We start from the raw sequence: 26204 nt of genomic DNA on the forward strand, positions 1-26204 counted from the left end.
CCCCCCCCAGTATGTATACAGCCTGCCCCCAGTAGTATACAGCCTGTCCCCAGTAGTATACATCAGCCCCCAGTAGTATACAGCAGCCCCCGGTAGTATACAGCCTGCCCCCGGTAGTATACAGCAGCCCCCAGTAGTATACAGCACTGCCCCTAGTAGTATACAGCACTGCCCCCAGTAGTATACAGCACTGCCCCCAGTAGTATTCAGCACTGCCCCCAGTAGTATACAGCCAGCCCAGCATTAAAAGAAAATAATAAACTTATATACTCACCCTCCGGTGGCCCCGACCTGCAGCGCTGCTCCCCCGATGTCCGCGCGGGTCCTCTTCTGGCTTCAGCTCCCGTCTTCTTCGCGCCGGGTGCTGGGTGCCGCCATTGTTCTCCCCTGGAAGGCGCCTAGTATGAAGCGGCGCTGCTGACGTCATACTAGGCGCCGCCTGGAGGAAAAACATGGCGGCGCCCGGCACGAAGTTAGTGAAGACAGAAGATGGCCGCGGGAGCCAGAAGAGGACCCGCGCGGACATCGGGGGAGCAGCGCTGCAGGTCGGGGCCACCGGAGGGTGAGTATATAAGTTTATTATTTTTTAAAGATTTTTTATGACTCGTGTATAAGCCAAGGGGACGTTTTTCAGCACATTTTTTGTGCTGAAAAACTCGGCTTATACACGAGTATATACGGTATATGTAAGTAGATGTTTTTTTTTCCTTTTTTTGCAGTTGAAAACATATGTTCAGGGACGGAAGGGAAATGTAAACTACATATACAGTTTTCCTCTCATTTGCAGCTGCTCTGTTTGCTTCTAGTAGGCCATATGGCACTCCGTGCAATGCTGTATGTCAGATTTAGTTTCCTGTCCACATTGATCACAAAAATGATGGTGCCCAATTAGTGTTCCCAACACAGAAAAGGCTACTTGTGTATGGACTCTCTGAAAGGTGTATCAACTTTAGATTATGCTATATATTGTAATATTGCAAACGGCTATTTAAGCAGTGACAAAGGTTTTTTGTTATTATTTGAATACTAAATATCATGCGTGTAAAACACCTGTACAGGCGGTCCCCTACTTAAGAACACCTGATTACAGACAACCCCAAGTTACAAACGGACCTCTGTATGTTGGCAATTTACAGTACTTTAGCCTTTGGCTACAATAAAAGAGCTGTAACATTTATTAAACGTGTCTGCAATTAAGCACTATTGTTAATCCTGGTTCTAATGACAACCCAACATTTTTAAAATCCAATTGTGACAGAGATGCAAAAAAATTTTGGCTGGAACTACAATTATAAAATATACAGTTTCGACATACAAATTCAACCTAATAACAAACTTACAGAACCTATCTTGTACGTAACCCAGGGACTGCCTGTACATAGTAAAAGGTTTTAAATAGAGATGAGCAAGCACTAAAATGCTCGGGTACTCGTTATTCGAGACGAACTTTTCCCGATGCTCGAGTGCTCGTCTCGAATAACGAGCCCCATTGAAGTCAATGGGAGACTCGAGCATTTTTCAAGGGGACCAAGGCTCTGCACAGGGAAGCTTGGCCAAACACCTGGGAACCTCAGAAAAGGATGGAAACACCACGGAAATGGACAGGAAACAGCAGGGGCAGCATGCATGGATGCCTCTGAGGCTGCTTAATCGCACCATTATGCCAAAATTATGGGCAACAGCATGGCCATGACAGAGTGACAGAATGAAGCTAGATAGCATCTAAAACATCCAATAATTGACCCTGACACTATAGGGGACTTCATGCAGAGGCAGCAGCAGCAGCGGCAGGCTAGAGAGTGGCATGGCGACATACCCTAAATGGACTCAGGCTTCAAACCAATGGGTGGCAGAGAGGAACCAAAGGAGCGAACAAGAAGCGCTCAAATAATATCGGTACATGATAAAAGTTTGCCAGTATATTTTGTGGATTACACAGCAGGGTGGCGACAAAGTTAACATGGAAGCCATGAAAACAACCCAAAATTCTGCCTGACACAGCTCGTTCGATAAGGGGACCATGTATGGAGGCAGTGAACTAGTAGTAGATTAAAGGTGCTGCAGTTAAAACTATGTTAGTTGGATCTTGGCATGGAGCTGGCGCTCCGCTGCCAGGCGAGCTTTCGCCAATCCAAGCCCCTGTCTCTAGGCTACTCCCCAAACAGCACTTCTAAGAACCTTTTGTATAAGATCAAGTGTAATAGCGTTCTTATAAGTTTATGATATGGCGGGTGAGGGGAATGGAAACAGATGCGCAAGAAGCGCTGAAATAATATTGGTAAATGATAAAAGTTTGCCAGTATATTTTGTGGATTACACAGCAGGGTGGCGACAAAGTTAACAAGTTTGTTGTGGAAGCCATGAAAACAACCCAAAATTCTGCCTGACACAGCTCGTTTGATAAGTGGACCATGTATGCCTACAGTTCATGCCAGTCGCTGCTCTGGCTGCCAGTCTCCTTTCGAATACAGTTTAAAATAATAACCCTCATCCACAAAGCTCTGTATAATGCTGCACCCCCCTACCTCTCCTCTCTTATCTCAGTCTATCGCCCAACCCGTGCTCTTAGATCCGCCAGTGATCTTAGATCAACCTCTACCCTAGTGCGGACCTCCCACTCGCGTCTCCAAGACTTCTCTAGAGCTGCACCAATTCTATGGAATGCTCTGCCCCGGACTATCAGACTAATACCTAACCTCCAAAGTTTCAAACATGCTCTTAAAACCCATTTCTTTAGGCAAGCCTATAACACTCATTAACTGCATGAAGTTTTAACTCTTCTACTAACCCGTCCTGTGTCGTCCTCCCATCTGTTATCCAGCAACCAACAGGCACCAGACTTCTATGCAGTCCCATTCACCCTGGACCTGGTGACGGCTGAGTGGTTCAAGCGACAGCAATTCCATTTATTATATTTTGTTCTATTCCCTAAGAAGAATGGCTTGACCATTAAAAATTCTTTTACCTCGTGTTACCCCATCATCTTCATAAACCGTAAGCTCTGGCGAGCAGGTCCCTCACTCCTGTTGTTCCATACAAATGTTGTGCTCTGTTACATTACATTTGTATTTGTTTCCTATGATTTGTAAAGCGCTACGGAATATGATGGCGCTATATAAATAGAGATTATTATTATTATTATTATGGAGGCAGTGAACTAGTAGTAGATTAAAGGTGCTGCACTTAAAACTATGTTAGTTGTATCTTGGGATGGAGCTGGCGCTCCGCTTCCAGGCGAGCTTTCGCCAATCCAAGCCCCTGTCTCTAGGCTACTCCCCAAACAGCACTTCTAAAAACCTTTTGTATAAGATCAAGTGTAGTAGCGTTCTTATAAGTTTGGGATATGGCGAGAGAGGGGAATGTAAACAGATGCGCAAGAAGCGCTGAAATAATATCGGTAAATGATAAAAGTTTGCCAGTATCTTTTGTGGATTACACAGCAGGGTGGCGAGAAAGTTAACAAGTTTGATGTGGAATGCCCTGTAATAGCTCTTGGGCGGTGTGCCTTTTATCGCCTAGGCTCAGCAGTTTGAGCACCGCCTGCTGTCGCTTAGCGACGGCACTGCTGCTGTGCCTAGAGCTACCGACTGATGGCGCCATGGCCACGGATGGTAATTCGGAGGAGGAGGAGGTGGAGGAGGGGTGGGAGGAGGAGGAGGTATAGTAGGCCTTTGAGACCTGGACCGAGGTAGGCCCCGCAATCCTCTGCGTCGGCAGTATATCACCAGCCCCAGGGTCAGACTCGGTCCCAGCGTGCACCAAGTTAAGTGTAGTAGCGTTCTTATAAGTTTGGGATATGGCAAGTGAGGGGAATGTAAACAGATGCGCAAGAAGCGCTGAAATAATATTGGTAAATGATAAAAGTTTGCCAGTATATTTTGTGGATAACACAGCAGGGTGGCGACAAAGTTAACAAGTTTGTTGTGGAAGCCATGAAAACAACCCAAAATTCTGCCTGACAAAGCTCGTTTGATAAGGGGACCATGTATGGAGGCAGTGAACTAGTAGTAGATTAAAGGTGCTGCAGTTAAAACTATGTTAGTTGGATCTTGGCATGGAGCTGGCGCTCCGCTGCCAGGCGAGCTTTCGCCAATCCAAGCCCGTGTCTCTAGGCTACTCCCCAAACAGCACTTCTAAGAACCTTTTGTATAAGATCAAGTGTAGTAGCGTTCTTATAAGTTTAGGATATGGCGGGTGAGGGGAATGTAAACAGAAGCGCAAGAAGCGCTGAAATAATATTGGTAAATGATAAAAGTTTGCCAGTATATTTTGTGGATAACACAGCTGGGTGGCGACAAAGTTAACAACTTTGATGTGGAATCCATGAAAACAACCCAAATTTCTGCCTGACACACCTCGTTTGATAAAGGGACGATGTATGGAGGCAGCTATATGGACGACTTTTGGAGGTAGCAATGGAGACAACGTGTGGAGGCTGCTATGGAGACAATTTAATTTGGATAGTGCCTGTATGTGGCAGTCCAAAAATGTTTTCAAACCAGAGGAGCAGGTAGGTGGCCCTCCAGAAAAATGGAATAGATTGAGTGCCTGTATGTGGCAGTCCAAAAAAGTTTTCAAACCAGAGGAGCAGGTAGGTGGCCCTCCAGAAAAATGGAATAGATTGAGTGCCTGTATGTGGCAGTCCAAAAAAGTTTTCAAACCAGAGGAGCAGGTAGGTGGCCCTCCAGAAAAATGGAATAGATTGAGTGCCTGTATGTGGCAGTCCAAAAAAGTTTTCAAACCAGAGGAGCAGGTAGGTGGCCCTCCAGAAAAATTGAATAGATTGAGTGCCTGTATGTGGCACTCCCAAAAATTGTTTAAAACAGAGGACCGGGTTGGTGGCCCTCCAGAAAAATTAAATGCATAAAGTACTATAGCTAGAGCCAGTGGGCCCTGTCAAAAAATAGCCAGTTTCCTCTGCTTTACTGTACAAAGAGGAGGAGAAGGAGGAAAATGAGGAGGAGGAGGAGTGGATAAATTATTCAGGTTGAGCTTCCTTCACCTGGTGGAGATTGGAAATTATGAGAAATCCAGGCTTTATTCATCTTAATAAGCGTCAGCCTGTCAGCGCTGTCAGTCGACAGGCGTGTACGCTTATCAGTGATGATGCCACCAGCTGCACTGAAAACCCGCTCGGACAAGACGCTAGCGGCAGGGCAGGCAAGAACCTCCAAGGCGTACAGCGCCAGTTCGTGCCACATGTCCAGCTTTGAAACCCAGTAGTTGTAGGGAGCTGTGTGATCATTTAGGACGATGGTATGGTCAGCTAGGTACTCCCTCACCATCTTTCTGTAAAGATCAGCCCTACTCTGCCGAGACTGGGGACAGGTGACAGTGTCTTGCTGGGGTGACATAAAGCTGGCAAAAGCCTTGTAAAGCGTACCCTTGCCAGTGCTGGACAAGCTGCCTGCTCGCCTACTCTCCCTCGCTACTTGTCCCGCAGAACTACGCACTCTGCCGCTAGCGCTGTCAGAAGGGAAATACTGTTTCAGCTTGTGCACCAGGGCCTGCTGGTATTCATGCATTCTCACACTCCTTTCCTCTCCAGGGATGAGAGTGGAAAGATTTTGCTTGTACCGTGGGTCCAGGAGAGTGAACACCCAGTAATCGTTGCTGGAATAAATTCTTTGAACGCGAGGGTCACGGGATAGGCAGCCTAGCATGAAATCTGCCACATGCGCCAGAGTACCAACGCGTAAGAATTCACTCCCCTCACTGGCCTGACTGTCCATTTTTTCCTCCTCCAACTCCTCCAACTCCTCTTCTTCTGCCCATACACGCTGAACAGTGAAGGACTCAACAATGGTCCCCTCTTGTGTCTCGCCAACATTCTCCTCCTCTTCCTCCTCATCCTCCTCCACCTCCACCTCCTCCGATATGCGCTGAGAAACAGACCTAAGGGTGCTTTGGCTATCAACAAGGGAATCTTCTTCCCCCGTCTCTTGTGACGAGCGCAAAGCTTCCGACTTCATGCTGATCAGAGATTTTTTCAACAGGCCAAGCAGCGGGATGGTGAGGCTGATGATGGCGGCATCGCCACTGACCATCTGTGTTGACTCCTCAAAGTTACTCAGCACCTGACAGATATCAGACATCCACGTCCACTCCTCATTGTAGACTTGAGGAAGCTGACTGACCTGACTACCAGTTCTGGTGGAAGTTGACATCTGGCAGTCTACAATCGCTCGGCGCTGCTGGTAAACTCTGGATAACATGGTCAGTGTTGAATTCCACCTCGTGGGCACGTCGCACAACAGTCGGTGAGCGGGCAGTTGGAGGCGGCGCTGCGCTGCCCTGAGAGTGGCAGCATCTGTGCTGGACTTGGTGCACCTTCGTGAGCAAATCAGACAGATTGGGGTATGTCTTGAGGAAACGCTGAACTATCAGATTTAACACATGGGCCAGGCATGGCACATGTGTCAGTCTGCCGAGTTGCAGAGCCGCCACCAGGTTACGGCCGTTGTCACACACAACCATGCCTGGCTTCAGGTTCAGCGGTGCCAGCCACAGATCAGTCTGCGCCGTGATGCCCTGTAATAGTTCTTGGGCGGTGTGCCTTTTATCGCCTAGGCTCAGCAGTTTGAGCACCGCCTGCTGTCGCTTAGCGACGGCACTGCTGCTGTGCCTAGAGCTACCGACTGATGGCGCCATGCCCACGGATGGTAGTTCGGAGGAGGTGGTGGAGGAGGGGTGGGAGGAGGAGGAGGCATAGTAGGCCTGAAACACCTGGACCGAGGTAGGCCCCGCAATCCTTGGCGTCGGCAGTATATGACCAGCCGCAGGGTCAGACTCGGTCCCAGCCTCCACCAAGTTAACCCAATGTGCCGTCAGCGATATATAGTGGCCCTGCCCGGCAGCACTCGTCCACGTGTCCGTGGTCAGGTGGACCTTGTCAGAAACGGCGTTGGTCAGGGCACGGATGATGTTGTCTGACACGTGCTGGTGCAGGGCTGGGACGGCACATCGGGAAAAGTAGTGGCGGCTGGGGACCGAATACTGAGGGCGGCCGCCGCCATGAGGTTGCGAAAGGCCTCAGTCTCTACTAGCCTATAGGGCAGCATCTCCAGGCTGAGCAATCTGGAGATGTGGACATTAAGGGCTTGGGCGTGCGGGTGGGTTGCACTATATTTGCGTTTCCGCTCCAGCGTCTGGGGTATGGAGAGCTGAACGCTGGTGGATGCTGTGGAGGATCGTGGAGGCGACGATGGGGTTTTTGTGGCAGGGTCCTGGGCAGGGGGCTGACTATCAGCTGACACAGGGGAAGGAGCAGTGGTGTGCACGGCCGGAGGTGAACGGGCTTGTTGCCACTGAGTGGGGTGTTTAGCATTCATATGCCTGCGCATACTGGTGGTAGTTAAGCTATTAGTGGTGGAACCCCTGCTGATCCTGGTTTGGCAAATGTTGCACACCACAGTCCGTCGGTCATCCGGTGTTTCCTTAAAGAACCTCCAGACTTCTGAAAATCTAACCCTCGCCGCAGGAGCCCTCGCCACGGGAGCTTCACTAGTTGACACATTTGGCGCTGATGCACCAGGTCTGGCCCTGCCTCTCCGTCTGGCCCCACCACTGCCTCTTCCAACCTGTTCTGGTCGAGGACTCTCCTCCGTCTCAGAAGCACTGTGTTCACCCGGCCTCTCAACCCAGCTTGGGTCTGTCACCTCATCATCCTCCGATCCCTCAGTCTGCTCCCCCCTCGGACTTCCTGCCCTGACAACAACTTCCCCACTGTCTGACAACCGTGTCTCCTCATCGTTGGACACCTCTTTACACACTTCTTCCACTACGTCAAGAAGGTCATCATCACCCACAGACTGCGACTGGTGGAAAACCTGGGCATCGGAAAATTGCTCAGCAGCAACCGGACAAGTGGTTTGTGACTGTGGGAAGGGTCCAGAAAACAGTTCCTCAGAGTATGCCGGTTCAAATGCCAAATTTTCCTGGGAGGGGGCAGACTGGGGGGGAGGAGGCTGAGGTGCAGGAGCTGGAGGAGTGCCGATTTCGGTGACATGGGTGGACTGCGTGGAAGACTGACTGGTGGACAAATTGCTCGAAGCATTGTCGGCAATCCACGACATCACCTGTTCGCACTGTTCTGGCCTCAACAGTGCTCTACCACGAGTCCCAGTAACTTCAGACATGAACCTAGGGAGTGTAGCTCTGCGGCGTTCCCCTGCTCCCTCATAAGCAGGTGGTGTCTCACCCCGCCCAGGACCACGGCCTCTGACCCCTGCAGTAGTATGACGCCCACGTCCCCGCCCTCGTCCTCTACCCCTAGCCCTCGGGTTAAACATTTTGAAAATGAGAGTTATAACTTTAATTTTTTTTTAACTTTTTTTTGTGTTTTTTGTTTTTTTTTGTGTTTTTTAGTTTTTAAAACCAAACGATGCTATCCTATTGCTATGGCTATTTACTAGCCAAGTATGAAAGCACACTGCTATGCCAGATGAGATGACGCTGAGTTATTAAAAAAATAAACGTAAAATAAAAAAGGAAATGGCAGACTGTGCCTAATTGAAATCCAACCCCTAATAAATTTTCCCACTTCGGTCTTTGTGATGGATATGTGCGTCACTAAGCGCAAAACACAGCGGTCGCAAGTCTCACTACAAATTGCTCACAATTTGCTAGTAGATGCACTGCAGCAAGGACAGCCACCAGCAGATCAACCAGAAATCAAATATATATAACGCTACTGTAGGCGTAAGTAAGCCGTTTGGATTCTCCTATGGCTATTTTCTAGCCAAGTATGAAAGCACACTGCTATGCCAGATGAGATGACGCTGAGTTATTAAAAAAATAAACGTAAAATAAAAAAGGAAATGGCAGACTGTGCCTAATTGAAATCCAACCCCTAATAAATTTTCCCACTTCGGTCTTTGCGATGGATATGTGCGTCACTAAGCGCAAAACACAGCGGTCGCAAGTCTCACTACAAATTGCTCACAATTTGCTAGTAGATGCACTGCAGCAAGGACAGCCACCAGCAGATCAACCAGAAATCAAATATATATAACGCTACTGTAGGCGTAATTAAGCCGTTTGGATTCTCCTATGGCTATTTTCTAGCCAAGTATGAAAGCACACTGCTATGCCAGATGAGATGACGCTGAGTTATTAAAAAAATAAACGTAAAATAAAAAAGGAAATGGCAGACTGTGCCTAATTGAAATCCAACCCCTAATAAATTTTCCCACTTCGGTCTTTGCGATGGATATGTGCGTCACTAAGCGCAAAACACAGCGGTCGCAAGTCTCACTACCAATTGCTCACAATTTGCTAGTAGATGCACTGCAGCAAGGACAGCCACCAGCAGATCAACCAGAAATCAAATATATATAACGCTACTGTAGGCGTAAGTAAGCCGTTTGGATTCTCCTATGGCTATTTTCTAGCCAAGTATGAAAGCACACTGCTATGCCAGATGAGATGACGCTGAGTTATTAAAAAAATAAACGTAAAATAAAAAAGGAAATGGCAGACTGTGCCTAATTGAAATCCAACCCCTAATAAATTTTCCCACTTCGGTCTTTGCGATGGATATGTGCGTCACTAAGTGCAAAACACAGCGGTCGCAACTCTCACTACAAATTGCTCACAATTTGCTAGTAGATGCACTGCAGCAAGGACAGCCACCAGCAGATCAACCAGAAATCAAATATATATAACGCTACTGTAGGCGTAAGTAAGCCGTTTGGATTCTCCTATGGCTATTTTCTAGCCAAGTATGAAAGCACACTGATGAGATGACGCTGAGTTATGAAAAAATAAACGTAAAATAAAAAGTAAATGGCAGACTGTGCCTAATTGAAATCAAACCCCTAATAAATTTTCCCACTTCGGTCTTTGCGATGGATATGTGCGTCACTAAGCGCAAAACACAGCGGTCGCAACTCTCACTACAAATTGCTCACAATTTGCTAGTAGATGCACTGCAGCAAGGACAGCCACCAGCAGATCAACCAGAAATCAAATATATATAACGCTACTGTAGGCGTAAGTAAGCCGTTTGGATTCTCCTATGGCTATTTTCTAGCCAAGTATGAAAGCACACTGATGAGATGACGCTGAGTTATGAAAAAATAAACGTAAAATAAAAAGTAAATGGCAGACTGTGCCTAATTGAAATCAAACCCCTAATAAATTTTCCCACTTTGGTGTTTGAGGTGGATATGTGTGTCACTAAGAGCTAAACACAACGGTAGCAAGTCCCCCTGCAAATTCCTCACAATATGGTACTAGCTGCACTACTAGTGCCAGCAAGCCCAGCCACAAGCAAACAAAAAATAAAAAGTATAACGTTATTGTAGCCCTAAGAAGGGCTGTTGGGTTCTTGTTGAATCACTCCTGCCTAACACTATTCTAATAGAACACCCTAACGCTTTCCCTGACCAGCAGCAGCTCTCTCCCTAGCGGCATCCAGACACAGAATGATCCGAGCAGCGCGGGCAGCGGCTAGTCTATCCCAGGGTCACCTGATCTGGCCAGCCAACCACTGCTATCGACGTGTAAGGGTACCACGTCATGCTGGGTGGAGTGCAGAGTCTCCTGGCTTGTGATTGGCTCTGTTTCTGGCCGCCAAAAAGCAAAACGGCGGGAGCTGCCATTTTCTCGAGCGGGCGAAGTATTCGTCCGAGCAACGAGCAGTTTCGAGTACGCTAATGCTCGAACGAGCATCAAGCTCGGACGAGTATGTTCGCTCATCTCTAGTTTTAAATAGAAACTCTTCAATAATCCGTTCACCATTGCCCATATTGACTAACAATAATAAAAATTGACGAAAGAACTCACATAATCAATTTTACCTCTTATTTAGTTTGTGAACTCTTCTGGAATGGAACAAACCTATTACCAGGGTCGTCATCTGGTTGAAAAGTCTAATGAAAACTTTCAACAAGCTATAAAAAGGCAAGGTAAGATTATCTTTGTAAACCTGCAGCCTGTAGTTGTTTTATTCTATTGTACTTTTCATTGTGACTTTACAGTACAGAATATTAAGCAACTAAACACCAAATTAGATTGTTCCCACCATTTGACATGTCTAGAATATTCTGCTTAGATGTGTGCTATCTGCTAGATAAAAATAAATCTTGTTACTAATAGTAGGAGACTTTCCGCTTTGATGTCCTGCCATGTTATTGTATCATGTATTTGTGGAGGTTTCAGATTTAATTTTGTTTCTTTTAGTGACTCATAGAGAATAATATAGTACTGATAATTTTTCCAGCTTCCTTGGATATATACAGTGTCCCAGAAGGGAAGTCAACAGCTAATCACGGAAGCAATGCACCCACATATGTCAATACCCAACACATGAACAAGAAAATGCTAGGAGCCCTACAACGGAGTGTGGATGGAATTTTCTGTGGATCAGTGGACAGCTGCAAGGACATAAGTCCTAGAAAAGATCTGTTTGATATGAGTAAGTAGCATCTTTTTTCTGAATATCTATCTACATTTTTACTTTTGATCAAAATATTAGAATTAGAGAAACTTTAATCAATAAAAATAATGATGTCCCTTCATTATTTATGTCGGCTGGCACCACATATACATCAAGATTAGCACTTTTCTACCAGTCCTATTAGTCATTTTATTCTTTTTTTAATACTCAAAGGGGTAAGCATAATTCATATTCAAATAGGTCATTAAAATATAAGCTTATATGTAATAAGTTGTTATTTAAAATTTTGCTCCCCATTGCAGAAAAAATATTGTGGACATACATTATGATGGAGAATTAAAATACTACTGGCCCTTTAATAAGTCCATTGATTTTGTCCCTGTGGGACAAAGGACAGAAGATGGCCGCTGGTCACAAGTCCACCTCACATGTCTTGCACCTACGGGTCATGTGATCATCACTATGTTTGGCTGTAGTCGGTTGGTTGCAGTGCATCCAGTGTGGCCAATATTGTGGTGAGACCCATCTCAGTGAGGTAATGTGCAGTGATGGCACATCATTACTATGGTAACAGAGCAGGATAGTCTGTTAGATTGTCACTGGGAGCAGAGCAGAGGGAGGAGCTGTTACTGAGAACTGAGGGATCATAGGATTTGTGGTTGTAGATGACAGCCATCTTGAAGATTTCGCCACCTACATTAGAAAGACCGTAAAATTTGGTAAATCATAAAATCAAGCTATTTAAGATTTGTTTTGTGATTAGTGGAATTGAGTTTTGTTGTATTCATTTATTTATAGCTTTGTGGGTTTTTGTATCAGACGTTCATATTCCCGGAATATCCCTTTAATTTAAGTTTTGACTTTGATTAAGACCATTAAGTCCATTTTTGGGGAGGGTCTGATGCCCCACCATTATCCATATCTAGATTTACCTTAACTAAGTTATTCTTCAACCTAATATTATGGACTAATGAAAATTCAGACTTCTTACTTGCAGATATGAAAAATACTTTCACATAACATGGGGAAGAATTGTATACCTAGTGCATCTGTAATTTCTAATCATAAACCCTAACTAACATTCCTGTCTAGGATCTAATCCTGTCTTTTTTCATATAAAGTAAAATGAAATCCTATTGTTCCATCTGACTGCTGGTACTCAGTAATGTAATATTATATTTGTGTATGTCCCCCATGATTTGTAAAGATAGCGGAATATGATGGCGCTATATAAATAAAGATTGTTATTATTATTATTAAATGTATAACCTTTTGACAGAACCGTTTGAGGATGCTCTGAAGAACCAGCCCATACTACATAAAGATGCTTCAGTAGACTGCTCCAGCCCATTGTTATCTAGAGCTGCCATCTTAACTATCAACGAAGAACTGAAATCAGAAACCTGGTATGTTGGGGAAATGTGTAGGAGAGAAGCAGAAAAATTACTTACGAAGGATGGTGATTTCCTTGTTAGAAAAAGCATCAATAACCCTGGTTCTTATGTGCTAACTGGCATGCACAATGGACAAGCCAAACATCTTCTTCTGGTAGATCCTGAAGGCACAGTAAGTACTTGGTTTCTACATTGCATTAGAGATGAGACTGTGTTTTTATCTCTTAGTTCTCTGCCAACTTATTTACCAAAATAAACAATCTCTGTTTCTTATTTAACCCCTTATCACCGACACTAGTTTTCAGCTCAATGACCTACAACAGGACAATGACCCAAAGCACCTCCAAATTATGCATGAACTGTTTAGCGAAGAATTATAAATCAATAAAAAACTATACGCTTGTCACCTTTAGTTATATATCAGATATCCCACTGTAGTTCTTGGGCTATGCTAAATAGCTCATAATAAATCACAATTTGTATTTATTTAAGACACCAAATGGCATAAAACATATAATTAAAAACATAATCTAAAAACACCTCAGAATTTATGGGCAGTGTGACATGACAATGCACAAAGTATACATGAAAAATAGGGGTCTAAGCAAATGCAAATTTCCCATTTATCACAAACAATGGGATGGTACAACAAATGTTAATGCACATAAGTAAGTAAAGTGCATGTGTAATAATTAATCCATCATACAAATAACATCAGTATATATCCTGCACATCACAGCAAAAAGATCATTATGTGCTGCCAAAACAAATGTTACAATACCCAGAACCCCAATGCGTGTTTCGCACCCAGATTCATCAGACAGATAAGAGTTGGATGGTTATATATGAAAATATCCATGTGAAAATAATGAAGTTATTACCTCGAAAAGGCGGAGTATCCCATTGAGCGCATGTGAGTTGGAGTCCACATCCCCACGCTGGAATGGCATACCACTTCCGAACTTCAAATTAAGACGAAGCAATGACGTAACTTCCGGCACATGTGCACGCCTCCGCCCTGCATAATGCGATCATGTGTGGGCAAATGCAACGATAATTAATAAAGACTTCACATACTTGGACCAAACATATCAAAATTTTATACTACCAATAAAACACCTATACAAAACACAAGGTCCACTCCAAGAGCAATTGCATAGGGTCGGCACAGTCCACAGATGGCAATGTCTTACAGGACAGCTACAAACGGAGGCACAATGAACTTGGCAGAAAACTACAGTCCACACAGCCTGTGGTGCTCAGCAGAAAAATCCAGACATAAATATCATGTAGTAGAAAGAAAACGCAGCACTCACCTGCTTCTTTGTGGAAACATTTCTTTATTTAATTTAAGGTGACAGGTACACGGAGGTTACATGCCGTGGTGACAGGGCCGTTTCGTGCTGAACAGCCCTTTCTCCTTTCTCAAGCCAAAAGGTATCAGGTATATAGGTGAACACGGGCAGGCGGCACCAAGCAATGTTTAACTCATTGAATGCACCTGACCAAGCAGAGGGGAGGGGGAGTGAACACCAACACGAGAAAGACCCCTTCAGGCAACACAGTGTAAACTGCTTTAAAACACAAGTGGTACAAAAGTGAATTAAAAAAGAATGCAGCAATAGGACAAAAAGGTCAGCATGCCCCTTGTTGCTTAAGGCATATGTGCCTGAGTTAAAAACCAACAGAAAGAAAACAAAACATGTTATTAACATTCACATTCCCTTGAAAAAGCCTTGAAAAAGGCAAGGGAGGTGCCAAGAGAGGTTCTGCTACACCCCAGGGGAAGGAATAGGGACAGCAGTCAAAGGAGAGATGCCGGTTCCCGTTTTGTGTTCTCCTTCGACCATAGTCCATGTGAGAGTTTGATCCACTCTACTATTTATAAGCATTGGCATATTCTAGAGCAGGATCCTGACCTGATGACTGAAGTATCGAAAAGGCTTATCACTTTTAAGAGGAGTTCCACCCTAAGGGATAAGTTGGTCCATAGTAGATTCACGTCCCCACGAAGCACATGGCTAAATAAATGTGTCCCCATCTGTAATTACCGCTGCGGACATTGCAACCATTGTCAATGTAATGGTCAACTTAAGACAGTCTCTTTTGGGGGTTTCAGTCAGGCAATAAAATCCTTCATTCCGTGTCGGTTTGACCATGTGGTGTCTGTTGTATATTGCCGTGCAGAAGATTCTATATTGGAAAAGCTCTTTACCCTTTTAGAGAGCATGTAAAACTATAACGACAGGTAATGGTAGACCCGGCTAATTGAACATATTCACCACATAGGGGATGCGGGAGTCCTGAGGTACTCAGGGATAGAGAGGGCAGAACCCATCCCAACAGGAGGGGACCAATAACGGCTCCTCCTACAACGGGAGAGTAACTGGATTATAATATTTACTGCCCTGGGACCCTAGGTCTTAATGGCCACAATTGATTTAACGCCTTCCTTTGATGCCTCTACAGTCAGATGGTACACTACAAGTCTGGTGATTGTAGCATAATATCATTAACTGCCCAATCACTTAGAGCTATAATACCTATTGTCACAGATGTATAATACTACCAACCTGCATCTATGTTAATAACATGTTTTGTTTTCTTTCTGTTGGTTTTTAATGCAATAAGGGGCATGCTGACCTTTTTGGTCCTATTGAGCAATTCTTTTTTATTTCACCTTTGTACCACTTGTTTTCTGAAGCAGTTCACATTGGTTTCTGAAGGGGTGTGTCCCATGTTGGTGTTCACTCCCCCTTCCCTCTGCTTGGTCAGGTGGATTGAATTAGTTAAACATTGCATGTGCCGCCTGCCCGTTTTCACTTATATGCCTGATGTCTCCTGGATGGGCGGTATCTTTTGGCTTGAGAAAGCGCTGTTCAGCCTGAAGCGGCCCCATCGCCACGGCATGCACACTGCCTGTACCTGTCACCCTAAATGAAATAAAGAAACGTTTCCACGAAGAAGCCGGTGAGTGACGCATTTTCTTTCTAGTATATGACCTATATAAAACACTATACCATACCTATAAGAAAACAATATGTAATAATAGCTTGAATTTGGTGTATGAATTAAATAAAGATTGTGATTGATAATAAGCTATTGTTTAATGTTTACTTATGGAAGAAGCAGGCAGCTGGTATTCTATCTGTAATGGAGTGGCCAGCCCAGTCACCAGATCTCAACCCCATTGAGCTGTTGTATGAGCAGCTTGACCGTATGATCCGCAAAAATTGCCCATCAAGCCAATTCAACTTGTGGGAGGGGCTTCTGGAAGCATGGGATGAAATGTCTCCAGATTAGCTCAGCAAATTAACAGCTCGAATGCCAAAGGTCTGCAATGCTGTAATAGCAGGAAAAGGAGCATTTGATGAAAGCAAAGTTTGCAGGAGAAAATTATTATTTCAAATTAAAAAAAAAGTTATGTCATGAGATGTCATTTAGAGCGCATGGTGACAGCTTTAAAAACAGAGCTCACAAGAAACTGCTGCAAATGTGTTTTTTTTTTCACTACATTTGGAATTTTTTCCTGATTCCCATTACACGACATGTTATATTAAATACAGTATTTTTCGGACTATAAGGTACACCGGTGTATAAGGCGCACCATCAATAAATGTCTGCTAAAATGTCTAGGCGCACCTGATTATAAGGGTGAATTACCAGCAGGTGGCAGACCTGTGCACAGTTCAAGGCAGCTGTTGTCTGTCAGTACGGTTCATATATATGGCGCACTGGACTATGAGGCACATCTTATAACCTGAGAAAATCAAAGGATTTTTTGTGCGCCTTATAGTTTCAAAAATACGGTACTGACGCTAGAAAGTACATTTTGTTAAGCAGAAAACAAGCTCTCATACAGTTCCATACACAGAAAAATCTAAAAGTTATGAAGGAGGGGAGCTAAATATGGAAACATAAAAAAAAACTAAAAAGGGCTTCGGAGAGGAGAGGTTGAAAAAAATCATAGATAAACAATGTGACTAATATGCACCAAAATATCTGGATAAAAAGATAAATAAAGTGAGTCCTGTGTGGACTTGTGCTTAACGAGTTCAAATGCAAATACTGAAGTCGTAAAGGATATGCAAATTTCCCAAAAATGGACAAAAATCCTAGAGAAAAATAAGATATATGTACTCCTATAGATATAAGTTCTCCTAGAAGTTCAAACAAATGTAAATAGTAATAAATATAAGCAAAATTAATCTTGACCTAAATTCGATCCAGCTGCACAGCATTATTAAGATCACTGAAGCAGATGTCTTCTTTCACTTCAGTGTTCAGTCAACAATCATTATTTGCAAATGCATGAAGACAAAGATATTGTTTATTAAAAAAAAACTAGTATTAAAGTTTGCTGTAGTTTGTTCTTAATGTACATAAACCATATCTGTAAAAAAGGATTCTCTGTAAAACATTGCGGCACAAGGTTGGTTTGGACGATGGGGGGGACCCTAGTGTGAACAGTCCATGGCCCATGGGACACTTAGGCCCCTTCTACACTAGCGAGTGTGATGCGATGAACTCGCATCACACTCGCAACGCAAGCTGCCGGGAACGCACGGCCCGAACCCTGCACCGCGGGAGTGAACTGACATGCTGAGTTCACTCCCGCGGTGCAGGGTTCGGGCCGTGCGTTCCCGGCAGCTTGCGTTGCGAGTGTGATGCGAGTTCATCGCATCACACTCGCTAGTGTAGAAGGGGCCTTAATCCGCCATCCGCCACTGGGGGGGGGGGAGTGTTCTGAACATTTTTCAAACATACTTCATTAAGAAATTCTGCTTAGTTTGTTAAGAAACAGACTGCAAAGTTCCCCTTAGTAACAGCTTATTAAAGTTGTTAAGGCTGATTGGTCTATCAAGGTAAAAGGACTCTCCTCTCCTGTTTGTTAAGATATCTGAGCCATGAGTATTAACCCTTTCTTCTCTCTCTCTGGCTGTAGTATGGTATGAGCATTATTTTGAAATACCAAGCTGAAAGTGTAGGGGTTAATCCTCACTGCCCAAAGCTATATAAACACATTGGGGCAGATTTACTTACCCGGCCCATTCGCGATCCAGCGGCGCGTTCTCTGCGGTGGATTCGGGTCTTCTGGCGATTCACTAAGGCAGTTCCTCCGAAGTCCACCAGATGTCGCTGCTGCGCTGAAGAGCATCGGAACGCACTGGAGTACACCGAGCCGGGCTGAGTGAAGGTAAGCGCGTGCCGAGCGACACATTTTTTTTTTAAATGCGGTGGGTTTTCTGAATCCGTCGGGTTTTCGTTCGGCCACGCCCCCCTGATTTCCGTCGCGTGCATGCCAGCGCCGATGTGCCACAATCCGATCACGTGCGGCAAAAACCCGGGGCAATTCAGGGAAAATCGGCGCAAATCGGAAATATTCGGGTAACACGTCGGGAAAACGCGAATCGAGCCCTTAGTAAATGACCCCCATTGATTAGATGTAAGATCATAGTCAGCCTCACTATAAAGGCTGAAATACAGATATCTACAAGAGGGAGCTTTGCAGCCTGTTTCTTTACAAACGAAGCAGAATTTGTTGATAAAGTATATTATAAAAATGTTCACAACACTCCCGCCCACAGAATATTAAAAATGATCGAAAATGAAGGTAATACTTAAAGGAAAAGGATTTTTAATACTGTGTTAGCCAGTGGGTAGGTCTCTTCATTAGGTATTGCGTAACACAGTATCTGAAGAACACATATCTATACACAAAAGGAAAGTGTTGAAATAAAACAGAAGAGGAGGAGGTGAAGGGTAACCAACGAAGAAGTTCATAGAAAAGGAGTCTAAAAGTCTTACTTCTGACTTCACAACTGTGTGGAATAGGGGATAACAATCTGATCAGTGCGGGTCCGATTACTTGGATCCCCAACAATCACAACTGGGGTTCTGTTCTCACTAATTGTCAGAATCTGAGAAATATGCACATACATTTCCCAGAATGGGATAAGGAAGTTGTTGGAGTGGCAGGTGAAGCATGCTTCCTGTCACTCCATTCAATACTATGGTAGTATCAAAAATATCAGCGCACATTGCTCAGCTATTTCTGACACTTCATGTAGAGGGAGAATGGCATTGCTGGAGATATCTGACCAGAATTTACAGTTCTCCTATGGTATTTGATGGAAGAGCAGGACACATGCTTGACCTGCCGCTCCATCAATAACTGATCAGATCTATTCCGATCAGATAGTTACAGGAAAACGTTTCATTTGGTACAACCCATTTAATGTATCTTTTTTATTTTTTCACTAGTTAAAAATATTAAATGCCTTGCCAATGTGTGGTGCTGTCTCTCAGCATTTCTGTTTATTTCACTGTTGTCTATTCTCTGTTTTATAGAAAATCAGTAAGCATTATAAAACAAATATATTTGACTCAAATATTTTTTCTTTCAGGTTAGAACTAAAGATCGTGTGTTTGACAGCATTGGTCATCTCATCAATCACCACCTGGAAAACCACTTGCCAATTGTTTCCTCTGGCAGTGAATTATGCTTAAAACAGCCTGTAGAGGGGAGGCCTTGATACTACTGCTACTTCCGCTATGCCAGTGTATCTTTATGGAGGCCACATCAGAAGTCAGTGCAATAGGAACACAGATCGTATGAGTTAAACAATATACTTGACCCATACAATAAGTGGCACTTCTTTATCCATAATTTTTATAAAATTGTTTGATCCCTCAATGTGAATATAAGGTGTGTGTATATATACACTGAAATATGTATATATAGATATAAATATATTTATATTTTTGGAGACTATGAGAAAAGAATAAGACTGGTATGTTTTAATGATAACAGAACAATAATCGTGGTACTTTTGCTTGATAATGAAGGCAGCATTCTGATTTAATAACTATAATGCTGCATGATCTGATCATGGTTTAACTAATAAGCACAAAACTAGAACGGACAGAAGTTAGAGAATTACAGTTTAGTTCTGCAAGGTGTTAAGAATCTTTAGAGACACCTGCAGCATTCAAAAGGATTTATTTTGTTGGTGGATGTGATTGCTTGAACACACCATCCAATATGTACTATTGTACTGTTATATCGCATTAAAAAATCCAGTGACCTGGGTTTTTTGTAGGCTTTGAAATATAACGTTAGAAGTTTCTATACAGCATGATTACAGAACATGCAGCTTTTGAGCTGCTATGAGCCACAGGTTGTCGAGGCTGATTTATAGGGTCAGGGGTATTAAGACCCCCATTGTACTACAAATTTTCAAGTAACTTTGCACTGATAAGGCTAGCATAGTGGTACCTATTTATTCAAAAAGCATTTTATCAAAAAAAATGAGAAATGTGTCTTTCAAGGCATCACTTGATCTGATGCAGTGTTTGGTTTACTTTATTTCAGGTGTATTGCTGTATGTAACAAAATATATATTATTATATATGATATTATATTTGAAGGCCTATTTGTGTCCCAGCCTATGAAATTGTTATTTTTATCTACAATTTCTTGTACACATTTCGAAATAGTTTTATATGTATATTCCTACAATCACATAAGTGAAAAGCTTCGATATTTTTTCATCTTTATAACGCATTATTAGTATGTAGCATTAGCTGCCTCAGAATTGGTGGCATTATGTACTGTAGAATCTCATCCGATTTCTTCCCATACAGTGTACATTGTATTCTAATGTTTGTGCATGATACAAAAAGCGCTTTAAACATAGGAATATTCTTTCCAGCGAACAGTCATAGGACACTTTCAATAACTTGAAAAATATATACTTACTAGAACTGAACAAAACTGAAATTCAGTCATTGATGTATCAATATATTTGTGCTATAGAAACCGAATGGACGTAACATGGATATGCATATGTTGATATTAGTATAATATTCCACTGATAATAAGGAACTTGAATGTAGTTTTTTCTTTTAACAAATGTAGCAGACTTTGGAAACACACTTTTCACAAACTACAGGAAAAATGCACATAAACACAATTTCGCCATTAAACACAGTGTCCATGACAAAAGACCTGTCCATAGACTGATCTTTGATGTTTATGAAGCGGGGGGAAATGGTTTAGGAATAAAATAAATTTTTATTCTTTATTTAAACTAGTATTGCTTTATTGCTGTCCATTGTAGATTCCTTGTGATGGAACAGAAAAACAGAATTACCAACATGGATATGAACACATCCGTATTGTTGAAGTTCATATCAGTATTCTCATCTATGAACAAATATTCCATTCTACAGTATGCTATATTTGTTGGATGTTGTAATTGCAACTGAACTCTAAAACGCTGCAGAATTTAGGTACTGCACTGTATATAACAGTCTATACACATTCTACTACTTGCAAGTATCTTATCTCCCTAGATGATGTCCAGCTGCATGCACACAAGTGTCATTGCTTCCATCTCATACTTGATTCTTGACATGACACAGATCTAAAAGCATAATATCCTCTGCCCATCTACTGTCTGGACTGCAATGCCTACACTAGAATTGTTTTACACTACCATTGCTACTGTTTGGCCAGCAGGCAGTGAGTCTTATATAAGTCCCTGCCTCATATTTCTGCATGATGCAGGGACTCCTATCTGCTGTCTGCGGGCTAGGCTGCAATGCCTACAAAGAAATTGTTTTACCATTGCTACTTTTTGGCCAGCAGACATTGGCCCACATTTACTAAGGTGCTTGCGGCAGTTATCTGGCGGACTTTGCACGTCCAACAGAAGTGTGTTGCACAGCCCATATTTCTGTATGATGCAGGGACTCCGGTCCGCTTGCTGGATTGCAGGCCCTGCTGTGTGACATGCATATCTACCACAGTTAGGTATATCATTGCTTTTTGATATAAATTGCAGTATATTTTATATAGTTTATTGCTTTGTATTAGGGTTTATGCACACGACTATGGCCAGGCGGGCACATGTCGGGCGTGCTGGAGAGGAGGAGAAGCTGCTTACCCCTTCCCTCTCCATAGAAAATAGTGGCACACAGCTCTATCTTTCTTGCGGCGACGGCACTGTATGGTGAGTATGCGTCGTGGTGACCATACGGAGCCCGGGCACCATAGACAACTATGGGGGACGTATATGCGGCTGTAAATTTGCGACTGCATATACGCCCCCCCCATACGTTCGTGTGCATCCACCCTTAATAGCACCGCACATTGTGGTGTTCTTGTCATCTACAATGCAACAAGTGCTGACAAGATTTCTGACAGAACCTTATGATAGTTGGAATACAAGCTAAATAACGGTGTCTAAATGTACCACTTGTGCAGATTTCAAATATGTTACTTTAGCTGTAAAATGTAAATTGAATTATTAGCAGATTGTAAAAAGTAAACATCTCTATAAGTAATTTTAAATCTAAATAAGTTGTGCAAATGAGTACATAAACTTTTTAACATGTCTTTATTGGGAAATCAGCAACTTCTATGACACCAGGCTGCCTACAGGAAAATAAAAGAGGGAGGTGATACAGCTGCAGTTTTAGGGAACAGCTTCAGTAAAAGAAGCGAGTTGGAGCAGTAGAAGGAGGGATATAGTTACTCGCTGAACTAAAATTCACATTACCAACTTCATAAGGCAGTGGTGGCGAACCTATGGCACGGGTGCCAGAGGTGGCACTCAGAGCCCTTACTGTGGGCAACCTGGCCATCGCCCCAGCGCACCAGACAGGATTTAAAGAATCTTCCTACAGTTCCAAGCAACTTAAAAGATGCTGCTTTCGGTTATATATTAAAGTGATACTTACTTCGCTACTTGGGAATGTAGGAAGAGGAAGAATGAGTAGACAGGGCCGAATTATCTTTGGAGGAACTTCTGCTGGCCCCACAATTCTCGGAGTACAGAGGGACACTGGAAAGAAGCTAAAGTGATGCAAATTTTCCATCTTGCCCTCAGGAGGCCAATATGATCGAAAGTTGTTGAGGAACACGGAGCAATAAGTTACTGCTTTAATTTTTGGTTGGCACCTCACGATAAATAAGGGGGTTTTGGCTTGCAGTTTGGGCACTCAGCCACTAAAAGGTTCGCCATCACTGTCATAAGGGGTCCAACTGGGGTGAATCTAACTCTACTGGACCCCCTGTGACCGATCAGCAAGTTTGGCCCTATCCTATCCTTGTTTCGTGGGAAAACCCCTTTAGGAAGAGTTTTAGCAGAATTAATCTTTCTAGATAGAGGCATTAGTGTAAAAATTGGATTACATCTATATTTTGCCTCAGAGCAATATGGCAATAATTATATTCCTACACTCACATTCATAGTCATCCATGGGATAGTTTATGCACTTCTGAATCTCCTTGCCCAAAATGACCTAACTCTGCAGGTCATTCCATGCACATTCGGTATTAGCTGACCGTATTTTTGGCTGGCAAAACATTTGTTAGAAGTTACTGAAGGAACCGAAGTAACTGCTGATATGATTTCTATATTGTATATATATCCAGGGGTTATGAGCATATAGCTCCTTATGAAAAAAATATTCTTTTTGGCGCCCAAAGTGTGTAAAAATACTATTTTTATTATTCCATAAAAAATGTGCAAATGCACGGTAAAAACACTTTAGAACATATTAACATATAATTGTTCTAACATAATGTAGGGACGGGTTAGTCCATTAGTCCAATCACTCCAATATTGTATATATAGAGATATTGCTGCATTGTATTATTTTATCAATGTTTGATGGGTTTTTATCAAGACTGGATTATTGAGCGCAAGTTGTAATTTCCCCCCGCCAGCATACTGTACTGCGGATTTACTAAGAGGCTCCTATTTTGTCCTATCTTTCTCCCGGCTACTAAGGGCCCCGCGGACCGCACTTTCGTCGGACGATTTCCGTTTTGCGCTGCTGGAACAGGGATTTAAAAGGTTTTTGGATCACATGATCGGATTTTGACGCAATTTCATGCGATACAAATCGGGGAGGGGCTGTTGGGCGATCCGACAGATTCAGACAAGCTGTGGGATTTTACTTCAAAATTGTGTCGCAAGCCAACCACTTACATGCACCGGGAAGAAGATGGTGGCTCTTTTACCACTCAGAATGCTCATTTGGACGAATTCACCATAATGTCATTAAATGTTATTAAATATATTACCACTCTCAGAAACATTAAAATATTTAAATTACTTCTATCTCATACCTTCTTGTAGATGCTTTCACTATTTTTTATCCAATGCAATACATTTTCTGCATGTATGCATCATATATCATGTTATCTGCATAATCTCCTGGCCTTTAAAGAGGACCTGTCAGGGGGCGGCTCGAGGCGCTGCTTCTTCTCAGGACTGCCCCTCCCACTGCTGTGCTTAATGCAGTGACAGGTCCTCTTTAATAGAATAAGAACAGAACAACATGTGTAAAGTAGCAAATTAGCACAAAATAACTTTATTGAAAAGCTTGGACAAAAGACAAACATCAACAAGACAAAAATATCATAAAATCATTTAAAAAGGAATGCACCCTAGTGCACCCATGCGTACAAAATCCACTGGTGCCCGACACCTGATAATGTCGGGTTTAACCAGACCTGGGCCTCACAAAACCATCCCACCAAGAAAGTGAGTGTGTAAGCCGAGCATGCGTCTGTGGGCAAAAGAGATGTTAGCGGAATAGCTGTCAGACAGTCCAGCCCGAGGATGTATAGTAATGAGAGCACAAAAGTGCATATGAATCCTCTGTGCTGGAGTGGCTGAAATACAATGACAAACCCACTAGACACCGGTCTGGACTGCAATATTTACCGGGGAATGTGAGGTGGAAATGTGGACCCAGGACAAGTCGCCCCACGCGTTCCGCCGTGTATCGCGGCTTCCTCAGGGGTCCTCTTTAATAACCACTGAAGTCACTTCAGTGTGCCTCCCCTGTAAATCAAACACCATTTCTTTTGTTTTTCTTGAATTAAATATTAAACCATTTTTTATTTCCCTTTACAAAGTAACTTAATACATTTTTATAATTAGTGATGAGCGGCCCCTAAGCAAACATTGTCGTGCACCACCATTTTGGGGAGGATTGGCGCTCCCGATGATGTCAAGGGAAGTGACCATCTTTCCCAAAAATAGTGTCATGCAGCACTCCCAGCATGTTAGTTTCAGCATAAATGCGCCATATTAACAACTGCGTTTGGTGCTGAACCTGGGGTTTCGGGTCCGGGACCTGAACAGATTTTTCAACTTTAACAGGTCCACTCAGCAATACTTATTATCTATCCCTTCACCTCTCATGATTCCTATTACCACTGAACAGTTTGCTAAATGTTTGTGGTTTAATTTGGAACGATTCCTAAAATTCAAAAAGTGGTTATATTCAGATAAATGCAATACTCAATTTCACAATGGAAATAGATTCATGTGGCCCTATTCTCGTGCTTAACAATTCTTTAAAGGACACCTGTCATCAGGTCTGTGTCACTATTTCTGTCACTACTACCTGTTGGAGCAGCTCACAAGGATCCCATCCCAGCCTTTATCTAGTTATTTCATACATTAATCATTATAAAATCATCTTTTCTTTATTATGTAAATGAGGCTGGTCACATGGTCAGAGGCAGTGATGTCACCCCTGTTACCCCTCTCCTCTCCTCTCCTCCTCCTGCTCATGTCTGTGTGTAATGTATAGTAAAGTATTGCTAGTTTGTGTGCTGCATCTGTTGACATACTGCATCCTCATAACACACAGAGACACAGACATCAGCTACACAAGTACCTGACATGTTCTGCTATAACATGGCTGCCTGGAGCTGCTGTATCTCTCCTATACACACACACACAGGCTGCAGGGGGTGTGGCCACCAGCAAGCACATGGAGCAGCCTTTACAGAATTATACAGGCTGTCAGTCATGTACTGGGGGCGTGGCTGTACCTCCCACTCATGAATAAGCTGGACAGCTTGAATATGCTAATGACTCATTGGACATTTCACATGTCATTTGCATACAGCTTTAGGACCTCATTGCTTAGGTTTACAGGCATGTAGAGGGACAATGAAGGTATAGAGGCAATGCTCTCTAATGGCAGTTTATGAAAATCCATTTAGATTAGGGGGGTTATTTTGCATGACGGGTTCTCTTTAATATGTTTAGTATAAAAACTTGATTTTAACTTACTATTTTATGGTACTATGATTTTATTTAAGGAAGTTTTTATTAATATGTAGGCTTACTTTATTTTTATTATGATTTTATTATTTACTATCCTCTTAACTTAAAAGAGTTTTCTGGGAATTTCGGGAATATTCCCTGGTGGCTAGTATAGGTGTAAGGAAAAAAAAAGTATAGTTACTCTGTTCCTTTTCCCCATTCCTGCAGTGTGGCTCCAACTTCTATAATGGGTCAGGGTTATGTGAAACAAGTGATGTGACCTTGGCTTACCGAGCTATAGTGATCCTTGCCCCCAGTGTTTTTTCC

The 26204-nt window shown here is 43.0% G+C and overlaps 1 protein-coding gene across 8 annotated transcripts in view; it reads left to right on the forward strand.

The window, feature by feature from the left end:
* The window catches only part of SHC3 (SHC adaptor protein 3), an 83812-nt gene extending 62242 nt beyond the window's left edge, over positions 1–21570 (forward strand). For 7 of the 8 annotated variants that reach the window (XM_072150786.1, XM_072150785.1, XM_072150787.1 and 4 more), the window contains exons 10-13: positions 10814–10910; positions 11225–11419; positions 12681–12967; positions 19203–21570. In XM_072150786.1, coding sequence (XP_072006887.1) covers positions 10814–10910; positions 11225–11419; positions 12681–12967; positions 19203–19331 — 708 coding nt within the window. In that variant the 3' untranslated portion in view covers positions 19332–21570. The remainder of the gene's footprint in view (positions 1–10813; positions 10911–11224; positions 11420–12680; positions 12968–19202) is intronic. The other variant, XR_011855572.1, reaches the window with a different exon arrangement.
* The last annotated feature ends 4634 nt before the right edge of the window (positions 21571–26204 follow it).

The sequence above is a fragment of the Engystomops pustulosus genome, chromosome 1 (genome assembly GCF_040894005.1).
Source record: "Engystomops pustulosus chromosome 1, aEngPut4.maternal, whole genome shotgun sequence".
NCBI lineage: Eukaryota > Metazoa > Chordata > Amphibia > Anura > Leptodactylidae > Engystomops > Engystomops pustulosus.